The 14,012-nt window shown below is 41.6% G+C and overlaps 1 protein-coding gene across 2 annotated transcripts in view; it reads left to right on the top strand.

Moving 5' to 3' along the window:
• Positions 1-11,112: 11,112 nt before the first annotated feature.
• The window catches only part of LOC120220139 (transmembrane 9 superfamily member 2-like), a 65,210-nt gene continuing 62,310 nt past the window's right edge, over positions 11,113-14,012 (top strand). For both annotated transcript variants that reach the window (XM_039217142.1, XM_039217143.1), the window contains exons 1-2: positions 11,113-11,185; positions 11,988-12,251. In XM_039217142.1, the coding sequence (XP_039073073.1) occupies positions 12,231-12,251 (21 nt within the window). In that variant the 5' untranslated portion in view covers positions 11,113-11,185; positions 11,988-12,230. The remainder of the gene's footprint in view (positions 11,186-11,987; positions 12,252-14,012) is intronic.

Genomic DNA, 14,012 nt, shown 5'->3' with positions numbered 1-14,012 from the left:
ACACGGGGCTCGAACCCATGAACCACGAGATCATGACCTGAGCTGAAGTCAGACACCTAACCGACTGAGCCACCCAGGTGCCCCTCCAAATATGCATTTTAAAACATAGTTCAAATCTTATGTATGTTGTGTTTCAGGATTCTAGATGAGAAGTATTATCCTTAATTATCTGCTGTCCTTTTAGAAACTTTTGCCTGTTCACCTTTGCAAAAGTGTAACTGACATATGTTGCTATTGCTAACTTTCTGATTAGATTTCAATTAAGTGCAGATGCAAAACCCTTACAGAGTTATGATAAGGCTTATATTTGTTCCCAAACTTGATTTTCTACATCCTCTTATTAAAAAAGAGACCTAACTGCATGGTAAAGTTGATAGCAGATGTCCGTATTTTTTTAAAAGCAGTTTTCAGAATTTTGAACACGAAGAAAATGATTACCCAAGTTCTGCTGTTTTGGTGGATTTAAAAATCCTATCTTGTAAATTATCAGGAACACAGCTGACATCCAGGAAAGGAAGCCGAAGTATCCTGTGAAAAGCCAGAATAGATGTCCTAATATTCATGTACTAACTCTCAAGCTTTTAGTCTTTCTGACACAGCTTTAACAAATCTGGTGATTTATTCCACAAATTGAGGGTTGCTCTCTAGCAGATTGGGGGTGGGGGAAAAGAGGCATCACAACTGACAGTTGAAGAGAAAGCATAAAATCTTTGCAAAGAAGTTTAAGTTCTTTGCTAGGGGTGAGGGGTGCGGGTAGTAGGAGTGGGGGCAGCATCTTTATTTACTTTAGAAGCAAATAGTTCTTCTCACTTCATTTAATGCTGAATATGTCACAGGGTCAAAGCTGGTGCAAGGCTTGAAGTTCAAAAATGACCCTGCACCATCAGGGAGAGGTAAATTGTGATCATCATGTTCTGTTCAAGATAGGAAAGAGTGAAGTGTATTTTAGAATGATTCTTATACAAATGGTTAAAATAATACAAGGAGAGCTTCTATGCAGGTAGCTTTAATTACCTCAAAAATTTTATTGAAGGTTATTTATTTTGAGAGAGACAGAGCAGAGAGATCACATGGGGGAGGGCAGAGAGAGAGAGAGGGAGGGAGGATCCCAAGCAGGCTCCACGCGGTCAGTGCACAGAACCTGTCATGGGGCTTGAACTCATGAAACCGAGATCAGGACCTGAGCCGAAATCGAGTTGGATGTTTTAACAGACAGAGCCACCCAGGTGCTCCCTCCTTTTAAAAAATAATTCTCTCTCTCTCTCTTTTTACAATTATCTCATTTTCTTAACCTGAATTCCATGGACTCCAAGGATCCTATGAAGCCTCTTACAACTAAACGGAGACTCTGGCGAATACGTGTGCTTTTTGGGAGAGAGGGGCCATGGCTTTCATCATGTTCTCAAAGGGCTCTATAATGAAAAAAGGTTAAGCTGGCTGAGGTTTCTGAAAAATTTATGTATTCAGAGAATCTAATGATGCCAGCTAAATGAAATGTTATGAATTCATAGCTATACTATGTTAAAAATTTATAACTGTACTGTTATACATTTATAACACTATACTAAGTTATAAATGTCTAATTGCAGTTATCAATTGATGGGAGCAATAGACCCAATTACCTTTCAGTTACTTCATTATGTGTTTTTCAAGTGCTACCTTATCTTATTTTGTATTATTAACGAGTGTTTTCTTTACCTTTTGTAGTCATCAATAGCACTATTTGTAAATAGATTGGACTCCACGGAATCCATCCTGCCTTATGAAGATGATACGTAAGTTACAAGTATTATAGTTATATCTGACATAATTGATATAATTGTGGTTATATCACAATTATGATATTATTGTGTTAAAATACGTTAAAAAGTTTTTTTTAAACATTTATTTATTTCTGAGAGACAGAGAAAGGCAGAGTGTGAGCAGGGAGGAGAGGGAGACACAGAATCTGAAGCAGGCTCCAGGCTTTGAGCCATCAGCACAGAGCCCAATGCGGAGCTCGAACTCACATACTGTGAGATTGTGACCTGAGCCGAAGTCGGATGCTTAACAGACAGAGCCACCCAGGTGTCCCAGAATGTGTTAAAAAGTTTATAATGACAGTGACTGAAAGCCCTGGATTTATTAAAGATTTATGGTGGTAATTTTGTAATAAAGGTAATCGGAACAAGATGATTAGAATAGAGAGATTTCAATGTGAGGCAAGTGTTTAAAAATGTAGGAAGTTGCCATATATGAGTTTTCTAAGAAAAGCAAATTATAAACTTGCTATCTTTTGAAGTTAAAAAAATCTTCACAGATTTGTAATGTATTTCTTTTTTTTTTTAATGTTTTTATTTTATTTCTGAGAGAGAGAGAGACAGCATGAGCAGGGGAGGGTAAGAGAGAGAGGGAGACACAGAATCCGAAACAGGCTCCAGGCTCTGAGCTAGCTGTCAGCACAGAGCCCAATGCAGGGCTCGAACCCATGAACCGTGAGATCATGACCTGAGCCGAAGTCAGCCACTTAACCGACTGAGCCACCCAGGCGCCCCTGTAATGTATTTCTAAAACATAGGATAGGTAGGTTTATCCTAAGGTTTTTAATGGATGCACCTGTTTCATTTAGTAGTGAGTAGGTATCACATAATCAAGATCAATCATTGGAGAATAACAGCAAATGATGTACTTTTTAGAAAAAATAATTGTAACTCCCTTTGATAAGGCTTTATTTTCACTAAACAGAGGTAAAAGCAGGTCTAATTTTCATTAAAATACCAGGTTTAAGCGTAGGGTGTTAGTATAAGCATTTGAAATGTTACACAAGCCTTCCAACTGATTTTATCTTCTACCGTTTATATTTGATTTTATATATTCACATTTGCTTAAAGGTAGTTGTCATTCTCTTCATGTAGTAATCATTTGATTTGTGAGTAAATTTGTGAGCTTATATTTGAGGAGAGATTTTGTTGTTTAAGTTTCCCTTTGATCAGAACTTTCTAGATGCCTCAGGTTAGAATTACTACACATCTTAAGCTGTTGTTCACTTATGTTTATGTAATTTGAAGTTTAGCCCTGAAAATACTGTTAGTTTTTTTTAAGATAGTGATTACCTACATTACAAAAGTAAAGAGCAGTACCATGAGCATTTTAAATAATGAATTCATAGTTATAAGAGATAAATAATTTAAAAAGGAATCTATAATGAAGTCTATAAATCATAATTAGACACCTCCTGGGTCATGTTTTTAGAAGCATCTACCATTAACAGTGGAGACGGAGTTCTTTGCTGATGTTTTTTGATCTTACCTGAGCTTCCCTTCCAGCTTTGACTTCTGTAAATACTTTGGAAAGAGAAATCCTGAAAATCTTGGACAAGTGCTGTTTGGAGAACGAATATCATCATCTCCTAATAAGGTTATTCAGCTGATCTTATTATTAAATATTACTTCAAATTGAATCTTTTCAAAACTGACTACTTAAAATTGTAGCAAAGAATCTATGTTTTTATTTATTTATTTATTATTATTATTATTTAGCAATCTCTATACCCAATGTGGGGTTCAAACTCACAACCCAAGATCAAGAGTTGCACGCTCCTCTGACTGAGCCAGCCAAACGTCCCAAAGAGTCTTTGTTTTATATATATATATATATTTTAGTGTTTATTTTTGAGAGAGAGAGAGAGACAGAGCAAGTGGGGGAGGAGCAGAGATAGATGGAGACAGAATCCCAAGCAGACTCTGGGCTCTGAGCTGTTAGCACAGAGCCCAATGCAGGGCTCGAACTCACGAACCGTGAGATCATGACCAGAGCCAGAGTCAGATGCTTCACTGACTGAGTCACCCAGGTGCCCTTAAAGAGTCTTTGTTTTAAAAGGAGGTAGAGGAAAAACGAAAGGAGATGGAATGTGGTGTTGCCAAAAGAATGCATTTAATACGTGCTCTTCAAATTGTCTGAGGTAGTGGTTCCATGTAAAGGTTTGGTCTTTCAGGTTTTCTTTTTGCTTTATAAAGGAAAGAAGTTTAATTTATTGTTCCTGCGTATTTTGGGTAGAAGATATAAGCAGATATAATTGGACTATCATTCTCTATTGACTTTGCCTTCAATACCTTAATACTATTGGGATAGAGTAAGGATATTTTCATAAGCAGTTATGAAGGCATTCACTTTTTCCTTCTTTTTTTCCAAATTCATTGAAATATACTTGAAGTACAGCAAACTGTGTGCATTGAAAGGGTATAGTTTGGTCGATTTTATTATTTAATTAATAAAATTTATTTATTTATTTTGAGAGAGAGAGAGATAAAGTGCGTGTGTGAGTGTGTGTGGGGGGAGAGAGAGAGAGAGAGGAGAATTCCAAGCAGGCTCCATGCTGTCAGTGCAAAGTCTAATGTAGGCTCAGTCTCTGGACCTGTGAGATCATGACCTGACCCGAAATCAAGAGTTGGACATTTAACCAACTGAGCCACCAAGGTGCCCCAATTTTAATATATGTAAACACTTGCGAAACCATTAGGCATTAGTTTCTTTTAAAACTTTTTAGTTGGAAATAATGATAGATTCACAGGAAGCTACAAAAATATCATGAACAAGTAAGTCTCATGTACCTTTGCCCAGATTTGCCCAATGGTGACATCTTTTTGTTTTTAAAGTTTATTCTTTTACTATTTCTGAGAGAGAGTGTGTGCGTGCACGCACAAGTGTGGGAGGGGCAGAGAGAGAGAGAGATACAGAATCAGAAGCAGGCTCCAGGCTGTCAGCAAAGGGCCCGAGGCAGGGATCGAACTCATAAACCGCAAGATCGTGACCTGAGCCAAAGTCAGATGCTAAACCGACTGAGCCGCCCAGGCACCACTGCCTAATGGTAACATCTTGTACGACTATAGTACAATAGGAAAACCTAGGATTTGACATTGGGATAGTGCATAAAGCTTATTCAGATTTCAGTAGCTTTTTGTGCACTCACTTTGTGTGTGTGTGTGTGAGAGAGAGAGAGAGATTGAGAGAGAGAGAGAGATTCTTTGCAATTTTATCACCTGTGTGGATTCACACACTTACCACCACAGTCAGTGCCCACCAGGGTTCCGTTAGCCCAAGGCTCCATCATGTTCCGTTAGCTTCCCCCACCCCTCCTCCACTCTCCTTACTACTGACAAACACTAATCCCTTCTCTATTTTTTTAATGTTTATTTGTTTATTTTTGGGAGAGAGAGACAGAGAGCCCGAGCAGGGGAGAGGCAGGAAGGGAGGGACAGAGAGAGAGAGAACCCCAAGCAGGCTGTGGGCTGTCAGCACACAGCCCTTTGGTGGGGCTTGAACTCACAAACCGTGAGATCGTGACCTGAGCCAAAATCAAGAGTAGAGGCCTGACCAACTGAGCCAGCCAGGCGCCCCTCTTTTCAATTATTTTAATTTACTGCTTTGATTCTGGTGTAATTAATGTACAGTGTTACATTAATTTCAGATGTATAGTGTAGTGATTCAGCAATTGTATACATTACGCAGTGCTCAGCACGATAACTATGTTCTTCATGCCCATCATCTGTTTCACGCATTCAACCCCCACCTCGAGTCTTCTATTTCTACCGCATTATTTCAATTATGTTACACAAATGGAATCATGCAGTATGTAACCTTCTTGGGATCAGCTTTGCTTTCGGTCAGCATCATCCCCTTGAGATCCATGTAGGTTGGTGGGCTGGGTTAAGACCTTTTGAAACAGGGCATACAACTTCAGCTCAGGTCATGATCGCACGGTCCCTGGGTTCGAGTCCCACATGTGCGCTGTCAATGTAGAGCCTGCCAGGGATTCTCTCTCTCCCTCTCTCAGCCCCTCCCCTACTCACGTTGTCTCTCTCTAGCTTCTGACTGTTATGAATAAGATTGCAATGAACATTTATGTGTCGGTTTTTTGTGCAGAGAGGTTCTCATGTTTCCGGGGTCAACATCCAAGAGTGTAACTGCTGGATCAGCTGGTTGCGTGCTTCATTGTAAGAAACTGCCTTTTTCCAAAGCAGCCGTACCATTTTACATTCCGACCAGCAAAGTATAAGCGATGCAGGTTCTCTGCATCTTGGCCAGCATGTGGTGTTGTCATTACAAAAATTATTCTTGAAGTATAATTGACATACAAGGTGTTGTCAGTTTTTAAAAAATTATTTATTTATTTTAATGTTTTTATTTATTTTTGAGAGAGAGACAGAGTGTGAGCAGGGGAGGGGTAGAGAGAAAGAGAGGGAGACACGGAATCCAAAGCAAGCTCCAGGCTCCGAGCTGTCAGCACAAAGCTTGACGTGGGGCTCGAACACACAAACTGTGAGATCATGACCGGAGCCCACGTCGGACGCTCAACCAACTGAGCCACCCAGGTGCCCCTGTCAGTTTTTATTTTAACTACTCTGATCGGTGAGTTTCACTGTAGCTTTAATTTGCATTTTCCTAGCGGCCAATGATGTTGAACATCTTTTTGTGTGTGTGTGTGTGTGTTTACTATCTGTATATCTTCTTCAGTGAGATGTCTCCTCTTTACCCATTTCTATTTGAATTGTTTGTTCCTTTACTACTGAGTTTGCAGAATTCCTTATATATTCCAGGTGTGATTCCTTTGTTGCAACAGTAGTTTGCAAATAGTTTCTCCCAGTCTGCAGCTTGTGTTTTTATCATCTTCTTTTTTTAAAGATTTTATTTTTAAGTAATCTCTGCACCCAACATGGGGCGTGAACTCACAAACAACCCTAAGGTGGAGAGTCAGGTGCTCTACTGACTGAGCCAGCCAGGTGCCCCTTCTTTTCTTTTAAAGCTTATTTATTTATATTAATTTTTTAATGTTTATTTATTTTGGGGGGAGAGAGAGAGAGAGACAGAGCATGAGTAGAGGAGAGGCTGAGAGAGAAGGAGACACATAATTCAAAGCAAGCTCCAGGCTCTGAGCTGTTAGCACAGAGCCCGACATGGGGCTTGAACTCACAAACCGCGTCAGCTGAAGTCAGACGCTCAACTGACTGAGCCTCCCAGGCACCCCTATTTATTTATATTTTAGAGAGAGACTGCGAGCAAGCAGGGGAGAGGCAGAGGGAGGGAAGGAGGGAGAGAGAGAGAATGAAAATCCCAAGCAGGCTCCACACTTAGCACAGAGCCTGACTCAGGATTCAATCTCACAACCGTGCTATCATGACCTGAGCTGAAGTCAAGAGTCAACATTTAACCAATGGAGCCATTCAGGTTCCCCTACTTATTTATTTTTAAGTAATCTCTATATCCAACATGAGGCTCTAACTCATGACTCTGAGATTAAGAGTCGCATGCTCAAAAAAAAAAAAAAAAAAGTTGCATGCTCTTCCAACTGAACCGGTCAGTCGTCTCTATGTTTTCATCTTCTAATTTTTTTTTTACTGTTTATTTATTTTTGAGAGAGAGATAGTGAGCAGGGGAGGGACAGAAAGAGAGGGAGACACAGAATCTGCAGCAGGGTCCAGGCTCTGAGTTGTCAGCACAGAACACAACACGAGGCTCCAACTTGTGAACCACAGGATCATGACCTGAGCTGAAGTTGGATGCTTAACCAACTGAGCCACTCAGGCGCCCCTCATCTTCTTAATAGAGTCTTTCACAGAGCAAACTTTGTTAATTTTTATGAGCTCCAATAGTCAAGGTTTCTTTTTATGGATTGTGTTTTTGGTGTCAAGTCAAAGGAGATGTGATACAGCCTTTAGGTCTTGAAGATTTTCTTTTATGTTTTCTTCCAAAAGTTTCATAAATATTTTGTATTTTTAAATTATTATTTTTTAAAAATTTATTTCTGAGAGAGAGAGAGACAGCCTGAGCAGCAAGGGTCAGAGAGAGAGGGAGACACAGAATCTGAAGTAGGCTCCAGGCTTTGAGCTGTTAGCACAGAGCCTGACGCTGGGCTCGAATCCATGAACCGTAAGATCATGATCTGAGCTGAAGTCGGACGCTTAACCAACTGTGCCACCCAGGCGCCCCTACTTTATATTTTTAAATCTGTGTTCTTTTAGCTTCTGCACAGCAAAGGAAACAACCCAGAAAATTAATAGGCAACCAACGGAATGGGAAAAGATAGTTGCAAATGACATATCAGATAAAGGGTTAATATCCAGAATCTATAAGGAACTCACCAAACTCCACGCCCGAAAAACAAACAACCCAGTGAAGAAATGGGCAGAAGACATGAACAGACACTTCTCCAAAGAGGACATCCAGATGGCCAACAGACACATGAAACGATGCTCAGCATCCCTCCTCATCAGGGAAATACAAATCAAAACCACACTGAGATACCACCTCACGCCAGTCAGAGTGGCTAAAATGAGCAAATCAGAGAACTCGAGATGCTGGCGAGGATGTGGAGAAACGGGCACCCTCCTACACTGTTGGTGGGAATGTAAACTGGTACAGCCCCTCTGGAAAACAGTGTGGAGGTTCCTCAGGAAACTAACAATAGAACTCCCTTATGACCCAGCAATAGCACTGCTAGGAATTTACCCAAGGGATACAGAAATGCTGAGGCATAGGAGCACATGTACCCCAATGTTCATAGCAGCACTCTCTACAATAGCTAAAACATGGAAAGAGCCTAAGTGTCCATCAACAGATGAATGGATCAAGAAGATGTGGTTTATCTATACCATGGAATACTCCATGGCAATGAGAAACAATGAAATCTGGCCATGTGTAGCAACATGGATGGACCTTGAGGGTGTTATGCTGAGCGAAATAAGTCAGGCAGAGAAGGACAAATACCATATGTTTGCACGTATAGGAGGATTAGGAGGAACTTGATGGAGGACCAAGGGGGAGAAGAAGGGCGGAAATGGTGGGGGAAAGGGAGAGAGGCAAACCATGAGAGACTCTTGAATGCTGACAAAAACTGAGGACTGATGGATGTGGGGGGGAGGGGGGATGGGCATGAAGGAGGGCACTTTGGGGATGAGCACTGAGTGTTATGTAGAAACTAATTTGACAATAAACTATTTGTAAAAAAAAAAAAAATAAATCTGTGTTCTTTTTTAGTTATTTTGTATGAGGTATGAGTTTGGGTTGAAATTTCTTCTTCTCCCTTTTCTCCCTCTTCTCCTCCTTCTCCTTCTTGCCTTCCTCCACTGAAATGTTTTTTCATCCTTGTCAAAAAAATCACATGGACATAGTTATGTAGATCTATTTCTGGGCTCTTTGTTGATCTCTTCCTTTGGTCTCTGTGTCAGGCATTAGCTTTTTGACAATTAAAGTTGCACAAAATACCCCTGTGGTATACCACTGTCCTAATGGCAAAGTGAACTTTTTCAAGAAATGCTGTCCCTTGGAATGAAGAAACGGGGCAGTACTAAAAAGAAAGAAACATGAGAGTGTTCTCAGCTGCCAGTAGCGAACTTTGGGATTAATATTCGTGTGCTTTCAGGGTATGAGGTGCTAAATATAACTCTTTTCATAATTTATTTTGCTCATAATTTCCTGATTAATAACATTGGCACTTTACCGGATAATCTCTCACAGCTACTCTTTGTAAACAGAGGTTTCATATGAAAAATATCAGATCTCTTATTATCACTTTTTTGGCAACAGCTCTGCTTGAGAGATTCACATATCAAATAATTCACCCACTTAAAGTGTCCAATTTTTTTAAAGTAACCTCTATGCCCCAGGTGGGGCTTGAACTCATGGCTCTGAGATGAAGAGTTGCATGTCTATTGACTGAGCCAGCCAGGCTCCCCTTCAAGTGGCCACTTCATTGTTTTTAGTATAATCAGTGAGTTGTGTGAACATCACTATAATTGATTCTGTTACCACTTTTAAGTGAAGGGTTCTATATGAGGCTAGTTTTAGGAAGCTGCAGTGGATTTTATGTCCCACCTTATATGTTATTAAAGAAGGCAAATTGGGGGCACCTGCGTGGCTCAGTCGGTTGAGGGTCCGACTTCATTTCAGGTCATGATCTCATGGTATGTGAGTTTGAGCCCTGCGTCGGGCTCTGTGCTGGCAGCTCAGAGCCTGGAGCCTGCTTTGGATTCTGTGTCTCCCTGTCTCTCAAAAAGAATAAACGTTAAAAAATTTTTTAAAAAGAGAAGGCAAATTTTTCTTAATCATGAAAGCATATTGTGGTGTGTGTGATTGCACGTGTGTGTGTAGTGTAATCATTTCAGGTATAAATCGAAAGTCAAAGGAGATAGTGTTGAGGATGATGGCATACTGAAGTCTCTGAAGAAAAGTTTTATCTGTAAGATAAATTGCTTATTTTGTGACACTTGGTTTATAAAATGTAGTCAAATCTTTTAATTTTTTAATTCTTTCTTAACAGTTTTGTTTTAACAGAACAGAAGCATGTATAAAAGTTTGTGTAAAATCCTATGATGCAGGAAATGATGACCAGAAGATAAAGCTGGACTTTTTGAAGAAAAGCATACAACTGAATTATCAACATCACTGGTAGGTTTGGCATCTGAGATACCATAACTTAATTTTTCAAGTCCTTTCAGAGGTGTTTTTTTTTTTTTTAAAGAAGTAGGTTTTAAGAAAATTTAAAAAATTGTTTAATCTTTATTTTTGAGAGAGAGAGAGAGAGAAAGGAACAGAGGCAGAGGGAAACACAGAATCGGAAGCAGGCTCCAGGCTCTGAGCCGTCAGCACAGAGCCTGACGTGGGGCTCAAACTCACGAACCGTGAGATCATGACCTGAGCCGAAGTCGGACACCCAACCTATTGAGCCACCCAGATGCCCCTAAAATTTTTTTAAAGTTTATTTTGAGAAACACAGAGACAGCATGAGATGGGGAGGGGCAGAGAGATAGGGAGAGAGAGAATCCCAAGCAGGCTCTGCACCATCAGCGCAGGGATTGAGCCCATGTGAGATCATGACCTGAGCCAAAACCAAGAGTTGGACGCTTAACTGACTGAGCCACCCAGGTGCCCCTAGAAAAAGTAGTTTTAATAGATCTTTGAAGTTGTATACTATTTTTGGTGACTTGGATTAAAAATTTAAACTTAAATCCATGAAAGATGATGCATTGCTTGGTGTGAAATGTTTATTAAATCTTTTATTTTTAAATTATTTGTATTTAGGGTTATTGATAATATGCCAGTAATATGGTGCCATAACACCGAGGATCGAGAAAAGTACTGCACACCAGGATTTCCAGTGGGATGTTTTATTACCCAGAATGGCGAACGGAAACATGCTTGCCTAATCCACGTAAGTGTTGAGAACTTACTATAGAAATATAAGAATATTGTTTCACTTAATAATTTGCTTTCTTGTAGAGTCACTTAGCAAACCTGAATGGGGCACCTACCATCTTCTAGGTTTTGTGCTAGGTGTTGGGAAGACAAACTCAAGTAGACATGGCCTTTGTCCTCTAGAAGTTCACTGTCCTGAGTAAGGAGATAGACCTGTAGACACATCAATACGATAGAATGTTCTATGATAGGAGACTGAGAGACACGGAGGATATAATGGAGAGGGTGAAAAAGCATTTGTGAAATTCATGGGCCGGTGAGCATTTCTAAGAGGTTAAATCAGGGTGATCAAGATCTTGGAAGTCTAGGGGCACCTGGGTGGCTCAGTCGGTGAAGTGTCCGACTTAGGCTCAGGTCATGATCTCACAGTTTGTGAGTTTGAGCCCCACGTCAGGTTCTGTGCTGACAGCTCAGAGTCTGGAGCCTGCTTTGGATTCTGTATCTCCCTCTCTCTCTCTGCCCCTCTCCCGATCATGCTTTGTGCCTCTGTCTCCAAAATAAATAAACATTAAAAATGAAAAAAAAAAAAAAAAGAAGTCTGAAACAGGATGCTACGATTGGGAGACTGTGAGCAGTTGAGCGAGTGTGTGGCCCAAGGTTTGGGGTTCGGTCTGTACAGTTGGAGCTGGTGCTGCAGTCGTGGCCGGGCAGAAGCTGGGTCATTGACGGAGGGCCTGTGTGCGGCGTTACCTCCTACAGTGCCTAATTTATTCCCGAGAACAGCCCGATTGCTAGAACCTGCTGTTGTCATTTTACAGATGACGAAACTCAGTCTGCGAGAGGGTAAGTGACACGACTGGAGGCGTACAGCTTGTCAAGTGCAGACGTAGGAGTCCAACTCAGAGCTTTTTGGCTGGGAAGTCCCAATCACACTGCCAGCCCTGTGGTTCCCCGGCCATCTCCTCCTGGGCAGGAGTGCCCCGGAGCTGCTGGGGGCTGAGGAGGAGGCTGAGTGGCCAGAAGAGAGCACAACCAAGGCGACACTGCTTTTACCCTGTTTTATGTGTGGAGGCTCGATGGGGGTGAGCGATGGACACGAAGGGGAAGAGGGAGGGAAGACTAGAGGATGACTGCTCTTATTCTTATTTCTCTATTAAAATTGTTTTTGAGCTTTATTATTTTTAGTAATCTCTACACTCAATGTGGGGATTGAACTCACAACCCTGAGATTAAAAGTTATATGCTTTACCAACTAAGCTAGCCAGTGCCCCACTTATCTATTTTTTTTAAAAATGCTGGGGCTGCCTGGGTGGCTCCGTTGGTTAAGCGCCCGACTTTGGCACAGGTCATGATCTCATGGTCTGTGGGTTCGAGCCCCGCATCCGGCTCTGTGCTGACAGCTCAGAGCCTGGAGCCTGCTTCGGATTCTGTGTCTCCCTCTCTCTCCGCCCCTCCCTGACTTGTGCTCTGTCTGTCTCTGCCTCTCAAAAATAAATAAATGTAAAAAAATTAAAAAAAAATGTTTATTCACTGGGGCACCTGGGTGGCTCAGTCAATTGAGCATCTGACTTCAGCTCAGATCATGATCACCTGGTTTGTGAGTTTGAGCCCTGTATCCTGCTTGCTGCTGTCAGCGGGGAGCCCATTTCTGATCCTCTGCCCCCCTGTCTCTCTACCGCTCCCCCACTCATGCTCTCTCTCTCTCTCAAAAATAAACATGGTTATTTCTTTTGAGAGAGAGAGAATCCCAAACAGGCTCCATGCTCTCAGTGCAGAGCTCAAAACAGGGCTCGATCTCACGAACCATGAGATCATGACCTGAGCCGAAGTTAAGAGGTAGACACTTAACCAACTGAGCCACCCATGCACCCCTTTTCCCCCTCACGTGCATGGCCTCCCCCAGGATCAACATCACTCACCAGAGTGTGCTGTATTTGTTACAATTGATGAACCTACATTCATACACCATTATCACCCAGAGACCATAGTTTACAGTAGGGTTCATTCTTGGTGTTGTACATTTTGTGGGTTTGGACAAATGTGTGATGCCATGTAGCCACTGTTATGGCGCAGAGTAGTTTCACTGCCCTACAAATCATCTGCTTTCTGCCTATCCATCCCTCCCTGGGAAGATGATGTCATCTTCCCCACCAAGACGTCACTGCGTCTCTCTTTTTGTTGTGACAAATGGATCCATGAATTCTTTAGAGGTTGTGTCTGCTGGAGACACAGGGGCACATGGAGTGAGCTCCCCTCGATCAGAAAACAAAACCCTTCTTCCCGGTAATGTCTGTCCAGCGCCCTCTACTGACGAAACTTCATTCAGTGCCCCTTGCAAAGGAAAACTAAAGGGCCTAGATGATTTTCACGGAGGCCAAAAGGAATGGATTTGGAGACGAGGGCCAGTCAAACAAGGACGGGCACACTTATACACGTGCACTGATCAATACGGTGATGGAAGGAGCCCTCTGCATAGCTCCAGAAATCTCTGTGTAGCTCTCTTCTCTCCGGTTTTCTGCCCCACATCATCTAGCCCAACGGCATCCTTGGACTGTGAACTTGTGCTCCTCAATTCGGGAAGCCTGCAGGGCTGTGCTTGGGTACCCTTTCCTCACACCACAGCCTGGGAACTCACCCCAGGAAGTAAGCTTGAGGCAGTAGTAGGGCTCACCTTGTTTGTTGCCTTTCTCTTGGTGATCGCTCTCTTAATGTTCTTTGTTGCCTAAGGTCTAAAAACTGTTGTTTTCATATAGTTTGTTACCCATTTTCTTTAGTTGTTTAAAGTGAAAGGGTAAACGTGGTCTCTCTTTTTTTTTTTTTTTTTAGTTTTTTTTTTTTTTTTT

Source organism: Hyaena hyaena, unplaced genomic scaffold (genome assembly GCF_003009895.1).
Source record: "Hyaena hyaena isolate Hyena2069 unplaced genomic scaffold, ASM300989v1 scaffold_669, whole genome shotgun sequence".
Classification (NCBI taxonomy): Eukaryota; Metazoa; Chordata; class Mammalia; order Carnivora; family Hyaenidae; genus Hyaena; species Hyaena hyaena.
This window is presented reverse-complemented; position numbering and strand designations above follow the sequence as displayed.